The sequence below is a fragment of the Scedosporium apiospermum genome, assembly GCF_000732125.1.
Source record: "Scedosporium apiospermum strain IHEM 14462 chromosome Unknown SEQ_SAPIO_0176, whole genome shotgun sequence".
NCBI classification, from domain to species: Eukaryota; Fungi; Ascomycota; class Sordariomycetes; order Microascales; family Microascaceae; genus Scedosporium; species Scedosporium apiospermum.
The window spans coordinates 307,966-327,504 of record NW_015971877.1 but is presented as its reverse complement, the minus strand read 5'-3'; the positions used below and the strand labels follow the sequence as shown (position 1 = coordinate 327,504).

Genomic DNA, 19,539 nt, shown 5'->3' with positions numbered 1-19,539 from the left:
AATGAAGAAAAAATAACAAAAGATGAGAAAGGAAATGTGGCATAGCAAAGAAATGTGAGATGACAGTGTTCGTGAATATATGGGGGGAATAAACGCCTTCGGACCCTTTGACGCCGTTGTCATGCACCGTTTTTTTGCTGTAACAGGGTAGGTGGGGTGGATGCCTTGGCTGTGACATCTTCGGCTGAACGAATCTGGTGCCCAAGATCGAGCATGGAAGTGGCTGCGCAAGAAGGTGTGTGTCGCTGTAGTGAAGAATAGCCGTGTCCTCCTTTATTTCCCGCATTGGACAAACAACTCGAAATCTGCTCGAGAAGCAGATCCCACCTATGCGAATATCAAGAAAGAGGAATTCTTGGGGCCCCGGAGCTATAAACGGCAGAAAACAAATGAATATGGGGGTAATTGAGAGACCAAGACCCAAAAACATAAAAGATCTAATATGGATTAAAAGAGAAACGAGGCATGGCGCTTAATCATAGCCAGCGCCACGTTGCCAAGGGCTATAAGAGAGAAATAAATGTTAGTATCGGCGAAGCTTCCCCAGGGAGTGTTAGCTTATTGCAACATACCTGGCATTGTTCTGTCTCCTAAATCCTGAAGGGCTGGCGTTGTTGTTGTTCCTGAAGCTCTCCGCGAATGGGCTCTGGGGCCTGTTCATCATACCTGGTGGGCTCTGGTTGCTGCCAGGGAACAGAGGTAGAGACGGGTTAACGGGCGACTGAGGAGGAGGATAACTGCTCTTCTCATTGTGAAGCGAGAACTGAGAACCAACGGGTTGCATGCCCATGTTGTTCGCGCGGCGCTGGAGGGAAGCCGACGAGAGCGAGGCATTGTCATCATCCAGGTCTAGCTTCGACTGGAAGCCAAGCTTGTCTCCTCGGGCGGTGGCCGCAAGAGCGTCAAGTTCGGTGGTGGTGGTCAACTGAGTCTGCGACTTCATGAACGAGGCACGGTCATCGGCCATGAACTGATACCTGGCATCGGGGTTCTTGCGGAAGAACACGAGAGTGGTGGAAACAATCAACGTGAGAAGAAGGATGAGGGAGAAGGCCGCGTTGAGGATGAAGAGGACAACACCGACAACACCGACGACGAGAAGAGGAGCACCGAAAACGTTGGTGAAGATGAGGAGGAAGATGGCGTTGAGGAAGTTGACGGCGCAGATGGCAATGTTGAACGAATTGGTTCGCTTGTCCATCCAGGGTCGCAGAACGCTGGAGGCGATCAGGGCGGCGGCCTCGATGAGAATGAAAGCAATCGCCTGAGCGATGTTGGCGCGCTGGGCGAAGGCGACGAACATGCCCTTAATGAGCAAGTATCCGAGTAGGGGTACGACGAAGTAATAGGCCGAGGCACGGTACTGGATGTAGAGGAAACCCCACTTGTTGAGAACCTCGAGGTTGGAGAAGAGGATGTAGGCCGGGTTGCGGTGGGTTGTGACGGACTGACGCGCAATGAGAATGACCTTGCTAGAGGCCCAACCCAAAGTAATGCAGACGCCAAAGAAGAAGAAGACGGCTAGAACGATCTCGGCAGGCGAGTCGTTCTGAGTAAACTCCCAGAGGCAGAGAATAGTGAGCTGCGGGAAACCGATAAGGGCAGTTCGGAAGAGGATGCCCTTAAGCACCGTCTTCCAGCCGTTCCGGAACTCGAGGAACTTGTCGCTCTTCATCCACTGCTTCTTGGCCGCAAGCTCGCAGGCGCCCTTGAAGGCGAGGACGCTGAGAACAGTCAAGATGACAAAGAGACAGAAGAAAGTAAGACCCGTCATGAAAAGGTTAGTAGTTTCAATCTTGGCTCTGAAAGCGACACGCTGGATACCAAAGACAACAAAACGGCCGTCGCTCGTCTGGATGTTATTCCTGGGCTGGATAGCGCGGGGAAGCATGGCCTCGGCACGCTTGAACAGGTTGACAGCATGGGCAGCGGTCTCGAGGGAGCGTTTCTGGACTTGGACGGAAATGGTGGTGAGAGTATCAAAGATGGTCGCGGGTTTGCCGCCGGTGGCACGCTGGTACCAGGTGAAGATGTCCTGCATGAAGCCGACTCGAATGATACCCATAGACCACATGAAATTCTGGACCCAAGCAGCGACGATTGGAGGAAGATGAACACTGGTAAGACCGAGAATAGCCTGAGCCTGGAAGTAGCTGAAAAGGGAAAGAGCGTTGGCGGCGATGTGAGCGGCGGTGTTCGAGTGGCCAAGACCAGAAACAACGGCAGACGCGCTCAGAGCAAGACCGGCAATGATGGCAGTGGCCCACTTGACGCCGAGCAAGTCGACCGTCTTTCCGTTGGAAACGTCGGCCTGGACACAGGCAACACTCTCGCCGGTGTCAGTCTTGTTGACGAAGACCTTGACGGTGGCGTCCAAGTCGGGAATGGTGTAAGCGATGCCGGGAATCTGCTTGACATCGTTCTGCTCGATCTGCAAATTGAAGGGAGGAATGGCGAGCTTTCCACGCTTCATGGGGCAAAGACCAATGAGGTCGGTCTCGCAAGGATTGATCGTCTTCCGCATGATCTCATATCCGTAGGCGGTGATGGAAATATCGAAGACAACCATGCCCTCGACCGTGATGGTCGCAACCATGTCGATACTAGCAGTACCATTGTTGGGGGTGAAGACGACCTGGAACAGACTGGCACTGAAACCGGAGGCTTCGGAGCATGGGTTCAGCGAACTCGACACGAGCATAGGCTCGGCCGTGATCAGAGGAGCGAAGAAAGAGACAAAGCATAGTAGTGGTGTTAATAACCTCATCTTGGCGGTAGATGGCTTAGGAGCCGATTACTCGATTCGGTGAGTGATCGGGGGAGGATGGGGCGGCGAGACGAGGAGATTCGATGCAAGGCACGGAAATCGCGGTTCTATTTTCTCTTTTTCTTATATTGATTTCCCTTCTCGAAGAGGCATCAACTAGGATAGTAGGATATCGCTAATCGGCGTTCGTGAATGTCGTTGTTGTCGAGACCCTCGCCGATGAATCAGAGGGGGAACGGGCTGGCGGAACTTCGAGATCCTTGCGAGTTGGTAGCTCGGCCGCCCAAAATCGAACAAGTCTAGTGAGGGCGGGTGTTCGACCGTTTATTCTCGCTCTTCTTGCTTAGGAACGCTCGGATTGGGATTTCGAGTATCGCCGGGGGAGGCTGCTGGTTCTCAACCACTCCTATTTCGATAGGGGGCTGAGATAAACGAATGACAGCGGCTAGGGATTGGATTAGAGGGGGGGCGGTCGATGACTCGCGGGAAAAAAGGGCGGGAGGGAATAAAAGGAAAAAAGAGAAAAAAAAAAAGAAGGTCGAGAATGTGGTAAGAAAAGGCCCTCCGTATCAGTCGGTCGACGACGTGCTCGTGGATCGCGGTAAGAATTCGCAGGAGGGACGATTTCGAGAATGGGAAAACACGAACGAGTGTGGTGATGATGTGGATGAATTAAGTTTTGGGAAGGGAAGTTGGTTTCGGGGAGTGGATTTTGAGATCAGGGAAACGGGGATGAGAACGACTTTCACTGGGACACGGGCAAGAAAGGAAAACAGGAACAGGAACAGCAACAGGAGACAATGTGGAAAGGAGGGTACATGTACTTGTATACATTGGACTTATCCACATGTACGAGGTATAGGTTATACGAGGGCTAGTCTGGTGTTTACTTTTGCCGGTTGCGTCGTACTTGGTAACGAAGGTATATGTACTTCGTACACCTGCGGTCTAGGGAGGTTGCTGAACTGTGGCCCGTGGAGACCATTCTTAGTGCACAGTCTTTGACTTCTGAGGGCAAACGGTGTACACTATTTTCCACTTCGCACACGACGGTCCTTGGGTGTACAGTATGGGGAACTCTCGGAGCATCAAGATCAATTTGATCAAAAGATGTATGTTATGCGATAATTTAGGGGGGGTGAGTGCTTGAGTCAAAGTACACAAGCACCGTCTCCAATGCTCCGATGGCTGGATGCAGGGACAATTGGACCAGTGGCGGGTCATAGATGAGCCAAGAGCCAAGAGCCAAGTTAGGAAGAAAATCAAATGCAGAAAATTGGAAGGGGGCGCAGGGGAAGGAAGGTAAATAATGCTACGGATATACATTTGAACTCCCACGCGTCATTCACAGTACCCAAAAATACTTATGATGCTTGTAAATCAGCGTGCTATTAAAGTATCAATATGTATCGATTTACGGACTCAGGAGTTTCGTCTTGTAGCCTGCTAACCGGGATACCAGCTGCCCGTCGTCACCTTTCTCGACATTGACGCTCATCCATCATCATAACAGCAACCTGCCTGTCCAATAACCCCCAAAAGGGAGCATGGAAGTGTGACATTTTCCGTATCCATTGATGTATCCCCGTATCCCCGTATCCCACTGTGTGTCCCCTCCCCACGTCTTCCGTTAGGATAACGGGCTGCTGCGTAATCTTAGGCCGGACAGCGACACTAGCCAGACCGAGACGCAGGCGAATCAATGGTTGCCATCCGCTGAGCCCGTGACGACAGCTGATGACCACCCGGCCAACCCGGGCGGCACCTACCTCAGATGGTTATTCGCTAATGGCACCATACGAAGTCAAGAGAATGTGAGGGAAGGGACGTCAATGGTGAAAATAAAAATAAAAAAGGGAAACAAAGGAGCTGAAGAGCAGCAAGGAAAATCGAAACGGGCAGAAACGGGCGGCTGTTCAGAGATCGACGGGCGACCAGCCAGCCGACAGGTTTCGCGAATTCGCTAGACCTGGCGGGGCATCTCCAGACAGTTGATGTCGCAGCACAATGCTCGGCGCTTGGGAAGAGGAGGGGCCCGACCGCTTTTGGAGATGCGAGATGCGAGATGTGTGGGGACGATGTCAATATTAAGATGTGGATCTTGTCCCTTGATCACTATTTCCACAGGACGTGGATAGGTCAGTAACGGCGCCGGGTTTGGTCCATGGCTTTTTCAATGACGACGGAGAAGGGGGTCGTATTGATCCGAATATTTCAGCACTGCCACGATTTCCGGTGGGCGCTCGTTGAATACGACTGGGTTTAATTCGCGTCCAGTCTAACATCATTCAATGCTACGAAGTAGCCTGGCAAAGAATACGGTATTACGAAATGCGCAGAAATAAGAATTGCATGTTCTTCCGGTCTTGGGCCCGGCAATTACGAGAATTTCATGTCTTATAATCTCTTGGCTCCGCAACACTACGAAGTGCTTCGCCGTCGATCGAGGATGGAGGACGAGAATGCCCTACTTCATACGAAGTAAACTTAGGTTCGTTAGCACTCAGCCAGAGGCATGGACCAGGTGCTTTGTTTAAGCTTTTCTTCTGAAGCACGAGCGATCAAATGCAGCACAGCACATGCCTGTCCTTGCGTCCCATTTAGTCTGAGAGCGAGGGCATGATGCCGGATGTAATAATCCCTAAATCAAATTTGAGTGCAGCAGAGTGTTTGAGACTCTCAGTCATTCCCGCTCACAAAACAGAACACTGCCACTTTCTCGTGGCGGCGAATCCCGGTTCTCAAACATGTCGCAGAAAAAAGAAATAGGACATGGGAGGAGGGGACTTGATCCGAGATGCTACCCTCCTTTGATCAGCTGCTGCGGCTCATTCTTCGCCATCTCCAAGGGATTGGCTCGGAGCTCTTTGTTCGAGAATAGCATTTGAGAGCCACGGATTCCGAGCCTTTCTCATAGTTTACTTCGTACGAAGTAGTTTACTTTGCACTATGATGTGCCGGTCCAGTTGCCACATGGCTGATGTCGACAAGAACTTCCAGCCCGTGTCATCCAGCTCGCTGGCAAGAGGCTGATGGCGGCGAACATCAGAACAGGTCTGCCTGATAAACAGGCACGAGCACCGTCAAGTTTTCCGCCCCTCTCCTTTCCCTTAGAACAAGAAGGGATATTGACCAAATAGCATGGCCGTTTAATACCTTTGTAGACAGGTCTGTCAGAGCCGGGAGCGACAGCCCAGCTTGGCGCGAGCCTGACTGAGTAGGAGGCCCCCTAAACCGAGACAACGAACTCACTCCGAGAACTCTAGCGCCAAAACTTGTCTCATGAATAAAGCGAAGCTCCTCCAACATCTTCCTAACCCGATCACTGGACGTTCCGGGTCCACACTAGAGAGTGTAGCGTAGTGTACACGTACGTACGTTGGCATCAAACAATACATGAGCCAAAGTTGGACTCGACGGAGCTTGAGGAGAAAGCGGAGCCAGCCAATCCTACTTCGTATGGACCCTCGTCGCTGCCACCATACGAGCCCATGAGGCCGGAACCTGCAGGAGACTCCTATTTGAATCTGTCCGCTTTCCTTTTCTATTCTTTCGAACCCTTTAGGGCCTTGGGTCCATTTGAAATACCCCATGATTTCCCCCTTCCCTTCCCCAATTCATCGATTCTGCCTCGCGACGGACCCTTTAAATCGGGGAATGCCAGCGATCAACGTCAAAATAGGGGATCGGAGGGGCGGGTAACGCTGCACTCCGCCGCAGACCGTTTCTCGGATTCCGTAGATCCTGTTTTTCTTGGACCGTCCTGAGCCTGAGGTAACACATGCAGAGGGGAATGCTTGGCTCTCTCGCAAATGATCGGGGGGCCATTGAGCTATCTCAATCTAAACTGATTCACTCTGCTCGGCACTTTCAAGGAAACCCAAAAAAGCATTCAGCGGTCAACTTTATGCCTTGCAGGCGGGATGGTATGGCACCAATATAAGTTTGTATATACTTCATTTATATCCATGGCTTCGGTTTCCGAGAGAGAAGAATATCCGGATAACAAAGGGAAGATTCATCTAATTATCCCCATCGACTAGAAAGAGAAAGGGAAAAAAAAAAAAAAAAAAAAAGTTAACTGGCATCCGAACTAGCATATCAGATCAGGTAGAAAAATACTTGTAGTACAGAGCAATAATCGAGGGATTTAAATATTGCCAACATGACCAGACATCACCACCAGTTCGCCACTGTAGCCAGTCTCGCCAAGACTCCACGAGTCTCGCGACAATTCCATCCCTTGGGTCCAAGCGGATACGGGAAACTAGACCTTCCGATCTCTTTTGCCTCGATGTCGTGGTCATCAATTGATCGTAGACTCTGATGATTTCTCCTCTCAGTCTTCCTGCGACCTACGTCACCAGATCCAACTTAACATGAACTTGGCACGTCAAAGTCCATGACGGCACTGAGTAACACTCTTGCATGACGTGCCGCGAGTTTGCCCGCTCTTCTCCTCATCGCGGGTGGACGAACCCGTTTGTTGTCGGATCGATTTGCTCCTCGCAGCCAACCCGCTGCTCCATTTCCTCGCCCTTGTAACCCTTCGTGAAGATCTACGGAGGTGCAGAAGCGAGACCACGGCATAATATACTACTTGGTTGCTTGACATCCTCTCCTCATTTTCCGCCATGTTACCACATAACGAAAAACTGCCGACGTGAAAAACATCTTGCAACTCCTCAGCGACTTCTTATGCCGAGCTATATCAGTGCTCAGAGGCGCAACACGCGAGGGCAAGATGATGTTAAGCAGTCCATGGTCTTTATCTTAATTCATCTAGTCCAGAAGCTAAAATACAGAGGCTGGGCTCAAGGAAGGGGATTCTTGAGTCGGGGATGTATTACCGTTTGCATCCCACCAAGGCCATAACGTAGAAATATGCAACTCCATTACCTTGGCCTGTGCCGTGCACCATTCCATACCATACCAAACATGATGGCAGAAAACACCATATAACAAAATCAGGAAAATCAACAATAGACATAATTTCGGTAAATGATTAAGAGGTAGGAGCCCACCGGGTTTCGAGGAAGAGGTGGAATCAAAACTCCACCCAGTTCGTCTCCCACGGTTTATTAGGTTCAAGAAACTTCGTGCCATGTCTATAATTCCCAGTCAGTTCCTCCTGATCCACACCGCAATGCGTCTGTCCATCTCTGCCCTGGAACCAGCCCAACCCATACGTCTTGCCGAGCTTTTCCAACCTAAGGTCCATCTCGGCATGGCTCAGCTTGGACGTGCCGACGAAATCGTACAGCATCTTGCTCTGGTGTATGTACGCGAGCACCGACGCGATCGTGTTGGGCTGTCGAGGCAGGAACGGATGCCGTCTGCGAACGTATACGAGCGTGGACACGACGGCGAAGTACAAGAGGATCAACGCCGCGGCGGCGAGAGAGACCCAGAACGACAGGATGGTCTCCTGGCCGGAGTTGATTCCGTCGTCGCTGGCTTTGTCGCCGGGCTTGATGACCACTCCGAGGAAATCGCGCCCGTCCACCGTCGCCAGGCTGGTTAGCAACACCGTCAGCACTTCGGCGATGACCGATCCGCAGCCGACGAGACACATGACGTTGTCCCCGTTCATGAAGGCTCGCCACGGCATGTACGCGAAAGGCATGGCCGTATAATCGAGTGTTAGTGCTCGAGACGGCGCGTGGCGACGAGACAGGATGTAGAAGGGTTCCATCATGCGCACGTCGGTGTCTAGCGTTGCCCATCCCAGTTTGATGCAGACAGCAAGCGCCGTTACCACCCACGGAGCTTTATCCGTCACAACAGTGGCTGGCGTGAAGACGACGGCTGGTATAAAGCCCAGGAACAGAACGACGCCGATAATGAACGGAGCGTAGCCACCCGCGCGAAGCATGAGTGGGTGCGGGTTCTCCGAAAGGTAAGTATGCTGAAACCTATCCTCATCCTGCTTCAGAGATGATACGGGATTCTCATCGTATGGGGCGAGGGCCGAGTTTCGGAGAATATATCGCCGGCATTTTAGCCTCTTGTGAATGTCTTCGTGCTTTGCGGTGTCCATGTCCTTGAAATCCATAAGGATGTGGCAAACAACAGCCATCGATGCCAGTCCAGCGATTCCCTTCACATCGGAAAGGAGTCCGGACCTCCTGGTCTGCAGCAGGTAAAATAGTATCGAGGCGCAGAGAGCACAGATCGTCAGAGTGGTCGTCAAGAGTCTCGACCAGGTTGCGTTGATAATCACCGACTTTTCAGAATCAGGATTATGTAGACGGGTCTCCTTATCTGGGGTTAGAAGGATAGACGCAGCACCAAATGTTGGAACGAGGGAGACGGCAAGCACGGAGCCGAGCGAAGACACAGCCACTGCGTAGTGCTTCAACTTCAGCGCACGGAACGGCCGCAAGAAGGTTTTGCTAGTAATGTAATCGACGTTGATGGACTCGCCCGCGAGAGCACCCGTCTCCCTCGAAAGCTGGTAAAACGCCTCGAGTCGCTTCACGTCGTAATCTGTGACTTGCCATAGCACACCGTAAGTAACCGATATGATGGTAGGCAAGAACTTTATAGCGAAATAAGCGCCCGGGTTAATCTGGTCCGGCGTTGTGAACTTGATCAAAGCCTCCTTTTTCGATATTTGGTAGATAAACTCTTGCGCGACTGCGAGGCCGAGTGAGAGAACAACCAAGAGCGACAGGTAGGGCCATCTCATGGAGAATGGTTTCCAGTTGGGTTGAGGGTAAAAGATTTCGGTCGTTGTCTTCGGCGGTGGCGGCGGTGGTTTTTTATTACCATTTCCATCCTCGTCTATACCTTCGGGGCCCACCATAGCACTTATGTCCACGCCAGTCGGCTCGTCAATGACAAGCTCAATAACCTGGCCTCTCCGGTTGGCCTCATCCTGGCCGAGATCTCTTAAGAAGGCACTTCGGGTTTGCGGTTGACGCGACGTTAGTCTGCGCGTTAGGGACCGCTGGAGATTCGCGGGCTGGCTGAGGAGTTGAGAGCCGAAAACACGCGTATCCATCTTGAGGCCGGTCCCTAGCCCTCCTGTCAGATGACCCTTCGCCTCCTCCTCTTGTAGCTTCCGGATGAATTCAGCATCCTGAAATCCCATGGGGCCCAAGGTCGAAGTGGGATCGAAAGCCGGCGAGTCGGGGCTACTCGGCGTATGAAGCGGCTCGCGGCTTGGGTCTTGCCCCATGGGGGCCGCTGATTTGAGGAGCGAGAGATCGTACTCTTCCTCGGCAATGGCTTCATGTTCGCCCGTGAAAGCCAACGAGTAGCCGCCGCGAACACTATTTCGGTTGCCCCTGGATCGAGAGTAAGATAGAGAGGTTGCTGGTGAGACGGGCTGATACCCATTGTTGGATGGAAAGCTTCCGCTCCAGGACGCAGTCGGTGTTGCTGGTGAGCTGTGTCCCACGGAATTGTACGTCGAGGGGGAGTAGGCTGTGTTGCTCGAAGGGTGCGGATCGTAGTAAGACTGCAGCGATACTATAGATTCCCTTCCCTGGAGAGGTCGACCCTGACTATCGAACTGAGATTGAAGGGACACGGCAGAGTGGCTGGGCCGAATGTTGGCGCTGCTCGCAGGAGTCGAGATGTTTGGGGTGCTGTAGCCATACTGAGAGTTCAGCGACGTCGAAGATGGATACGTTCCTATATGCGCGCTCGTGTATGAGGACGGTGTGGGCGGTATTGAGGAAGATGGTGAGGATGCAGGTACAGAATTTTGGGGGCGCGGCGCTGGAGGGGGCGGGGGGTTCGACTGGCCCGGAGTGGACGCCGAATACGTTTGCTGCTGCGGTGCGGAAGCTCCCTGGTCGAAGGCGAGGTGATCGATGGAGATGTCGGCAATATCAGAGAAGCTCGTAATGCGCGAGCTAAAAGAGCTGGTATTTGGCGGTTGATTAGGGAGTCGCGGGTCACTCGAGCCGGGCTGGCCCGAGTTGTTGTACCAAGACATGTCCTCCGTCTCTACGGGATCATGATTGCACGAGGAGCTACACGGAGAGTTCGGTGTCTATGGGAAGGAAGGTGAGAACTTCGAGGGTCGAGATTGGCCTCAAATTATCAAAAACGAATGACCAGGCAAGGCTCCAAGACGGGGAGAGAGTGAGTCCCAACAGCTTCGAAGGTGAGGGAAAGGGTCTCGATAAGTGAACGACGAGATCGTTCCACGGCGAACTAGAATCTCTCCATAAAGCGAAGGCAAGGAAGCGCTTCGTAATAACTCGAAGTGTAGTGCTAAAGATCGAATGGCATTTCTTAGAAGGGAAGGAAAGAGAGCGTCAAGAGAAGAAAAAAGAAGGATAAGGCGAGCAGGCAGGGGAGGATCGGCGTGGGTAGGAGAGGGCCCACCGCGCTAGGGATGGAGCACTCGAAGTGTACGAAGTCGGGAGTTGAGCATTGAGATCAAATGGCTGGGCCTGTCTGTTCTGTGCTCATTAGTACCAATGGCCCTGGTCGAACAATCACCGACACAGGACGATTCGAGGTTCAATGTTGTCGTACTCTCTGCCCTACAGGACCAGGATGGGGTACAAATTGTAAAAATAGTTGAGTGGTGGAGGGGGGGAAAGCGGGGCGTCACACTACTGGACTTGGCAGCAGGTTAAAGCGCGACAAGCAGCTTTCAGGGTGCAATGCTCGCCGATTTCTCAGTACTAGACACAGAACATTGCCTGGTCTCCAGGCTCTTTTTCTGGTATCTGGTACAAAGGTGTTGCGCAGTGGTATTTGAGGGCCTGGCCAGGCCACCACCAGGCTGCAGGGGCCAAGACGCCCTGGTCCATTCGACGCTAAATGCTCAGTCTTGGTTGGCTGTAGATGCCGCTGTGGGGAGAACCATTGCGATGTCGAGCCTGGCTGGCGGTGCTGGCTGCGGCTTCATCTGTGATTGCGATTGCACGAAGTAACCATCAACATTGAACTATTGATCCACTGATGTATGAAGCCAAGATCAATCAATACCATCGATAATACAAAGCAAGTTTTTCTGGAACTCAACAGCGCTGGCATTACTTGATGTTAAGATTTACTAGTACTTGGTCGGCCAAGCCTGACTGGCCAAATCGGGTATGCAGCGCGCCCAGCAAATAGCAAGCACGAGTGCAACAACTCGACACGGTCGAATCTTGAGTCTTGCTTGCTTTCTCTCAAGATGTCGGATCCTCGGCAGTCCGTTGTCCAGTCCCTCCCCGACCTGGTTGTCCATTTCTATTCCCCGCTGTGCAACACAGCAAATGCTACGACACTCCGCATCTCACGATTCTATTCCGACGATGTGGGTTCAGCGTCAAGTTTAGACAACTTGGTAAACTAATAGTATTCAGACCAGGCTTCAATGTGCTCCTTTCAATCCATATTTTGTCTCCCCAGTCTTGACTCCTACTTCGTATTAATCTTAAAAAAACCCAGTGCTTCGGAATTTACTCGCCTGCAGGTTAGTGTGCAGCATGAGTGCCGCCAGTCCAGGCCATCTCACCAATGCCCTGTTTCTGGTGACGAGTTTTTTTTCGTGACAGCGGATACCAAGGCTCAGGGCTCCCAGGGGCATCATCTCAACCCCTGCCCAGTCTCCTCAGTCTTGGGTCTCAGTGACAGTCTGCGATCGGATGGGAATGCCGGTCCACGTGACCAGATTTCCCTCTTGGTCAAAAGGCAACGACTGGAGGAGACGCATCAATGACTTCACTTGGAAATACTTGTAGGAAGATGAGGATATCGAATGGCACATCCCTGCTCTATACGAAATAAGGTCCAAGACAGATAGATTTGTGGGAGTCGCGTGCCTGGAAATTCCATCAATATGAGGTTTCCACATTCTATCATCGAATCACAACTCAGGGGACTGTAACCGGAACCGCCTGCAGCATGCTTCCAACTCCGGCAATGCGCGCAGTTTTCTTCATCCCATATCCCATATCTCACTCCCCTTCTTGAAGCCAACAATCAACATAAATTAAAACAATTCTCCCCGACGTACTTCGACCAGTCGGCCTTCTTATTACTCCTCCCGCCCATTCGGGAGCGGCAAGAACATGTACACCGCACGACATCAATGCACATGAGGAGGTCTTTTACTTACCCGAGATGTGTTTCGTTTCGTCTGTTCGGCCTTCATCCAATAACCTGGATGATTGCTCCTGCAAGACTATTCGAGTCGATTCAAGTCGTCGCTCGAAATCCTCCGGCTCCCTCCTGGAGGACCTTCCCAGAGCCGCCCCATCTTCTTTCTTTGCTCATCTCCTCACAGCCGCGGAGTGATACGGATTGAAGAGTGGTGGGCAGCCATGAGTTGAATGCAGAAATCAGATTGATTCTTTTTTCAATTCCCCATCTCGACATATCCGTTCCAAAACGCGGCTTAGCCTCTGGTTATCCGGCAGAATACAACTGCCTGTAACGAACGAGTTTCACAAGTCCGGCCTCCACTGGCCACACATGGAGTAATAGATGCATGTATGATATGTGTGCACGTGTGCTAGTGAGAGAGAGAGCGAGTGTAAGTGGGATGGGAACTCCCATTCTTAATAGCAATATGATGCCAACCCTCAGGTTCGCTTGCCCATTCCCCCTCTTTCAGACACCCTCTTTTATCTTTAAGGGGAGTGCAAACTAACATATCAAAGGGACAATTTATGAAGAAAACTAGATGTGCCTCCATTCTTAAATAGGCGGGGACTCTTATCCTTTTTTCATGATACGAATTCTTAGCAACAACTTACGTGGTTCTTACCGTTTTGCTCTTTCATCATGCGGCTATAAAAGATCTTCCCACTTATGCCATATATCCATAGGATGATGTTTCGTCTGACGCCTTCCTCTAAACTTGTTCCCCTCTCGCCGTTGTTTTATTTCTCCATTCGTTTGTAAACTTGTCCTCGTTGACCGCATTCTCCGACTACGCGTGGTGACGGTTTACTGCTATCTTGACCTTGCAAAGACTACATCCAACGTCCCCGGGACCGTCTAGATGAGGCTGGCTCTCGCAGCGTATAATCGCTTATCGCGTGTTCCTCGTTTGCGCTCTCTATCATCGTTTCTTCGTTGTGAGGAAGAAGTTGACGTACGATCGGACTAAAATTCCTTGAGACTTCCACATTACGAGGAAGGACTCTAACTTCCCTCCAACTTCGTTAACGCCCTCTCTATAAATAGATAGCTACACCTGCGCTTGGTAGCTAGGCTTCTACATCTCACTTCCCCTCCCTCTGCGCGCCTAGTCACACAATGTCAAGATCAACCGCTCCAGACAGTCCAGCGTCCATAGTATGGACCGAGGAAGAGAAGCGATACCTCCGCGCCATGCTACGCCTCGACTTCCTCGAGTCCAGCGCGACATCAGAGCTCCGCAGAGCCCTGACCATGAGACGGCCGAACGGCGGAACCGGACCCGCTTCACCGCAGAACCACATCCGGAACAACGATAGCAAGCCCCCGGCGGGAGAGTTCAGGGTGCTCGTCATCGGAGCCAAGGGCACAGGAAAGACGTCGATTCTTACACGGGTATTTTACATATTCCCCCCTGCCCTCCATTTGTTTTCTCCCACCGAGGAACCCCTCTCTCACCGCCAACCTGACATTGCTAACCTTTCATCCCTGCTTTCTTCCCCCGCTAGATCTGCAAAGGCCGTCTTCCCAATCCCGATGAACCGCACGATCCATTTTACGACCAAGGCTGCCGGCACATCACCGAAATCGACGGCCAAAACTACACCGTCGACGCCCTCGAAATGCCCTCCAAACACCTCTGGCGCGACGACCTAGTCCAACAAGCCATCAACATCACCGAAGCGGCCATCCTCGTCTACGACGTCACGGACCCGGACTCCCTCCGTCTCGCCCGCGGCCTGCACGAACTCATCCGGGACACCATTTCCGGCGGACCTACCACCATGGCCACGGGACAACCCTCCAACTCCACGACATCACCGAATAACGCCGCTGCCCGGGAATACGCGCTGCTTTTAGTAGGCAACAAATCGGATGACGAGGCGGCGCGACGCATCGCCTACTCCGACGGCTCCAAGGTGGCCACCTCGTTCCACGTCAAGACGAGTTTCATGGAGGTCTCGGCGAGGACGGGGGACCAGATCACCTTGCTGTTTCCGAAGATCGCGAGGGAGATATTGACGCTGAGGTCTATGAATCAGCAGCGGAAGGAGTTTGCTGAGAAAATGGAGAGGATGAGGGTGGAAGCGCAGGAGATGCAGGCGAAGAGGAAGCAGGGATTGTGGAAAAGACTTAGTCGGCCTTTCTTCCTGAGGAGGGAGGTGGCTCAGATTTGAGAGTTGTGGGTTTCTATCTTGGGCTTTCTTCCCCCCCCCCCCCCCCCCCCCTTTTTACCTGTTTCTTTTCCTTTGTATTTTCCTATTTGGCCAAGGCAGGGGGTCTGGGGTATATGGTATGTCGGTCTTTTTTTTTTTTTCTTCTCTTTTGTTTTTGGTGTGGTGAAGCTGGCAATTCTCAGACTGTTGGTTTCCTTTCACTCCTTGATGCGGCCTATACGCACCCGTCGACTCTCTATCTAGTTGACAGGATGAATACCCAGAAAGCGAGGACATCTCCACGAGGGCTGCTGTGAATTTCTCGTCTATTATTCCCCATCCAATGTCTATTTAAGAAACCATGAAGGCAAAGCCAGTCTATATCCATTTCCTTTGTCGTATGAAGAAGAAGAAAAACACAACCCCTCGCTTGACAGGTATTTAGTCCGCACACCATCTGGAAATATTAATGTATAACCATTCTGCCAACCTTCTATTCTTCGTCTTCTTCCCCCGTGCTCCTTCTGGGGTTCGGGTGATTCGCGTCATCTGACAACCCCGCCGCCCTCCCCTCCCAATCCAATGTTGGCCCACCAATTCAGTTCGGCAGTAGTGCCAGCGATCGTCTATAATAGTATCGGAAGACAAAAAAAATTGAAGGAAAGAGTGTTTAACGTGATGGAGAGAAGTGTCTATGTGTAAGGAAGGTCAGGCGGGCCAAACCTCCCAAGGGTCAAGTCTGATATGGTGAGGACTTCAACGAGATACAGGTATGGGAAAAAACCAAATGACCGGTCACCTCATTAGGCCGTGTTGTGGTGAAGAAGGAGATGGTGTTTTGTATCGACGAAGCAGCTCCTTCAAGTCGGAAATGATGGTAGCACAGGATGTATGAAAACGTCTTGTTTGGACTCAATGATGAACGGATATGTGTATGCATGCATGTCCCGAGTTGACACAGACAGCAGGGACCAAACTGCTCCCGTGCTTCTGCACAAACGAATGTGCGCCCATAGCCGTGTTTCATATCTCAGTTCTCCGGATATATCAAAGCATTATTAAAACGGTCTTCAAGTCATACAGACAGTAATCATACGTGTCTTCAGGTAGGAGTGAATCTCGCGGAGGACGAATGGGCACTTCTCCTCTTGTTGATGAAGTCCTGAACGCTGAAACGCTTCTTCTGCGACACCGGCGGTGAGTTCACCGCTTCGGGGCTGCATTTCCCGTCTTCGGATTTGTGCGTATGACAGCAGCAGCCGACGGCAGAGTGCAGGAAGAAGGCCGTCACTGTAAGGAGGGCGGGGATCCACATAGATGCCAGCATCGTAGCACTAAGGTCAACGCCGATGTTGAGTTCCGATTGCAGCGTGAGTGCGTATTTAGCTGCGACGCTGAAGACCGTGGCAAGGACCGTAGCGCCGCCAACGAGGATGCAGGCAAGGAGGGAAAAGGCGACGATGGGGATGCACCAGCCCCTCGATCGGAGGACGAGGGGCGATATGAACATGAGGATGAAGCAAAGGATGATGCCGACGAGGAAAAAGGTGAACATGACCTGCTGGCCAAGTCGGAGGAGGTCTAGGATGGTAAGGACCTGTGTGGGCAGGGCGATCTTTGCGCCTGCAAGGAGCTCGTCCATGAGAATCTGGACAGGATTGAACCAGTAGAACCTGACAGGCGTAGAACAGAATACGATTCCCCTAAAGGAAGAGATATGGTCAGCACCCAAGTCTGCAATTTTGTAAGTCATAATGGAAGCTTGACGTACTCGTCGTTGTAGCCCTCGCAAAAGTTCCAGAGCCCGACTTGATAAAAGTCATGGAGCCCCAGACTCCGGGCGACGGAGTTGAGGAGGCCAGCATTTGGAGCATCCAGAGGGATTACGTTGGCCACCTGGAGCTTGAAGAAGAAGATGTCTCTCAGGACAGCCTTGTCGCTCGTGTTGCCGATGATGACGAGGATGAGGAATATTACAGAAATAAAATAGCTGCTAGAGGCGACGTAGACGGCATTTCTCCGGTGGTCCGTCATGGTAGACTTGGGAGACGGAGGTTATCGTGTGCGGCAAGGATCAGACGGTAGTAAGAAGTCGTCGAGAGGAACAATAGATTGTCGTGTGCGGAGAGTTTTGAGCTGGAGCTCCAAGACCTTGTCCTTTACCTGAAAGGAGGCGCGGCGTTGATATCAAGACATAGACAAAACTGGTTGTATAAGAGGTCCAAACGAAAAAAAAAAAAAAAAAAAGAGAGCTCAAAGAACAAGAAGAAACCGCATCGACGCGGTCTTCTCTGAATGGCTAATCTCAAGTTCTATTGTATAGCTTTCCAGCCTTAAGACAGAGGAGCTTGGATCGATCAAAAAAAGACTTTGAGACTCTTCGCAATCAAGGAGGTGCGGGACCAGGGTCTTGCGCGAACGGGGTCTAAATTTGAACAGGTGCTCGGATCCAGAGGTCATTCGTCAATGGGCCGTTTAGTAAAATAGAAACAAGGCTGACCAGAATAGCAATGTGATCAATGATGGGTATGTATGAGTCTCTACTCTGTACTTCATGGATAAGAAGGGAAGGTAGGCAATCCTTGGGCGAGAGCGAGGGTGGTCGCCTGGCTCACGGGAGCGACATCGAATGCAGAGTGGGTGCGATGTCAGCAGGCTTGTGTTTCCATAGGCGCGGACTCATGCAGTCGATGGTCTCAGAGGCTCCCAGGATTGTGGGTGCGAGGGTGACGCTCGGCCTACCTTGTGACCTAGAGGGACCGTTGGTTGTTGACGGCGTCTGGTCAGGCGAGGGAGAGGCGCTTCTGCGTCAAGCAGGTTGAATGAGTGACGATTCACTGGACGAGGATGCTCGAAGAGTCGAAGCTTCAATTCATTGTTGGGATGGACAGGAACATTGAAGGCAGGGGGCTGAGTCAGCGGGGCTCTTCTGTTATCATTGTTCCAAGTCGATTGCAAAGGTACATTTGATCAGTTCGATGTTCAATGGTTCAATCTTGTTTGGGCACAGATCCTAATACTTCATGCTGGCACGAAGTTGTGGAGTATTGACGGTTTTGACCACCGCAGTTTTTGAGGTGAGCGGCTCGAACTCTACCTCAGTACTTGTACGATGTCGCAGCAAGCTCTGTGAACCAATCGACACAAACTCGGAACACGGCAGCGCTCCCAGCCCTGAGGGAGAAATGGAATCAGGAATCGAATGTCTAACGACGTATGCTACGCACTTCAAGGATAACACACTTGGACAGGATTACGAAGTAGGCGAATTGACTGGAGGAAACTTTGAAATCGAGCTGGGATGAGTACGAGGCATCTGTGGGGCTGGTGGAGAAATGGCGCCGGCACCGATGATGTCCATCCATCCCAACCGACGATCCGCGCTGAGCTGTTCCTAAGATAGGATGGGCGAGTCGCCGCAGTTGGAGCAGGGAACAATGGGTCGGGACTGGTTGGTCCAGACGAACTTGGTTGGCCAGGAATTCAGGCCTAAATTCCCCGAAACAGGCGCTGCTGCCTCCGCCAGGCGCTATGAAGTAGCGTGCGAATTGTACTTCCTGCGAGGATTGATGTTGCTCTTATTGTTCAGGAGGCAGAGGGAGCCAGGAGCCAGGAGCCAGTTAATTTTGATGCCTAGAAGCTAAGCGTTTAAACAGAGCCACTTTGGGGACGAGCACCGACTATCATTGATCCATTGAAGGGGTCCAGAAATTTGAAAGGAAAGTTTCGCGGGACCCTTTGCCTAGTTTAGATCCATCGAAGCTGAGGTCGTGCGGGATGGACTAACAATGCTGCAACTCTGTGATAGACTTTGATAGTGGACGCGCAAGCACTGGAGCCCTACAAAGTATTGGCATTGGGGGACCGGTTTCTTGGGTTTCCGTATCGTCCAACCTCGTATCCACCTTTCCTCGGCGCCATTTTGTTTTGTTTTGTTTTTCTTTCTTTTTCTTCTTATTTTTTTTTCTCCCCGTTTCTTTTAGGGTAGAAGCCTTCTGAGTACTTCGTAGATGCCTTACCAGTTCTTGGTCCACTCTCACCGGAAATGCGGCTCCCAAGATCGTACTGGGATGGAAATTACGAAGTACATCAAACACTGCCTCACTGTAACACTGGTGTCATCTCAAAGTACGAAGTAATGCTCACCTGTGAAGAGTACTCAGCCTCAATTCCTTTCCTTTCCTTGTGGATACGATACATGATAGATTGTGCAGATTCAGAATAAGAACTGCTGGTTTGTTATTCTGCTATGGGAGTGAGCGCGTGTAGATTGGTCCACGGCCCAAGTTGGGCGATGCGCCAGTCACGGAAACCGGCTCGCTTGGCGACAAACCGGGCTCGGCACCGGACAATGACAGGCCAGGAGACACCGACAAGAAACTGGAAACACCAGCGAGATGACGGGGATCCGGTCAGGGTGTGCCTGTCATAGTACTTGCCGCATTCCTCAAGTCATTTTTTCCCTTCTTCTCACATTCTATTTCTGGGCCAGTGAACTAGTCTCCGATTACCTCGAGA

General features: G+C 51.6%; 3 protein-coding genes and 1 pseudogene across 3 annotated transcripts; 1 reads left to right on the top strand and 3 right to left on the bottom strand.

Moving 5' to 3' along the window:
* Positions 1-472: 472 nt before the first annotated feature.
* On the bottom strand, positions 473-2,767 carry SAPIO_CDS10639 (Calcium-related spray protein; the record flags this gene model as incomplete). Its single annotated transcript, XM_016784195.1, has 2 exons — positions 473-503; positions 573-2,767. The coding sequence occupies 2 exons, from the start codon at positions 2,765-2,767 to the stop codon at positions 473-475; spliced, it is 2,226 nt and encodes a 741-aa protein (XP_016638433.1).
* Positions 2,768-7,814: 5,047 nt separating this feature from the next.
* On the bottom strand, positions 7,815-10,715 carry SAPIO_CDS10638 (annotated as a pseudogene; the record flags this gene model as incomplete).
* Positions 10,716-13,984: 3,269 nt separating this feature from the next.
* On the top strand, positions 13,985-15,042 carry SAPIO_CDS10637 (Uncharacterized protein; the record flags this gene model as incomplete). Its single annotated transcript, XM_016784194.1, has 2 exons — positions 13,985-14,260; positions 14,374-15,042. 2 exons carry the CDS (start codon positions 13,985-13,987, stop codon positions 15,040-15,042), a joined length of 945 nt encoding a protein of 314 aa, XP_016638432.1.
* Positions 15,043-16,123: 1,081 nt separating this feature from the next.
* SAPIO_CDS10636 (Integral membrane protein) lies at positions 16,124-17,055 on the bottom strand (the record flags this gene model as incomplete). Its single annotated transcript, XM_016784193.1, has 2 exons — positions 16,124-16,724; positions 16,793-17,055. The coding sequence occupies 2 exons, from the start codon at positions 17,053-17,055 to the stop codon at positions 16,124-16,126; spliced, it is 864 nt and encodes a 287-aa protein (XP_016638431.1).
* Positions 17,056-19,539: the final 2,484 nt, after the last annotated feature.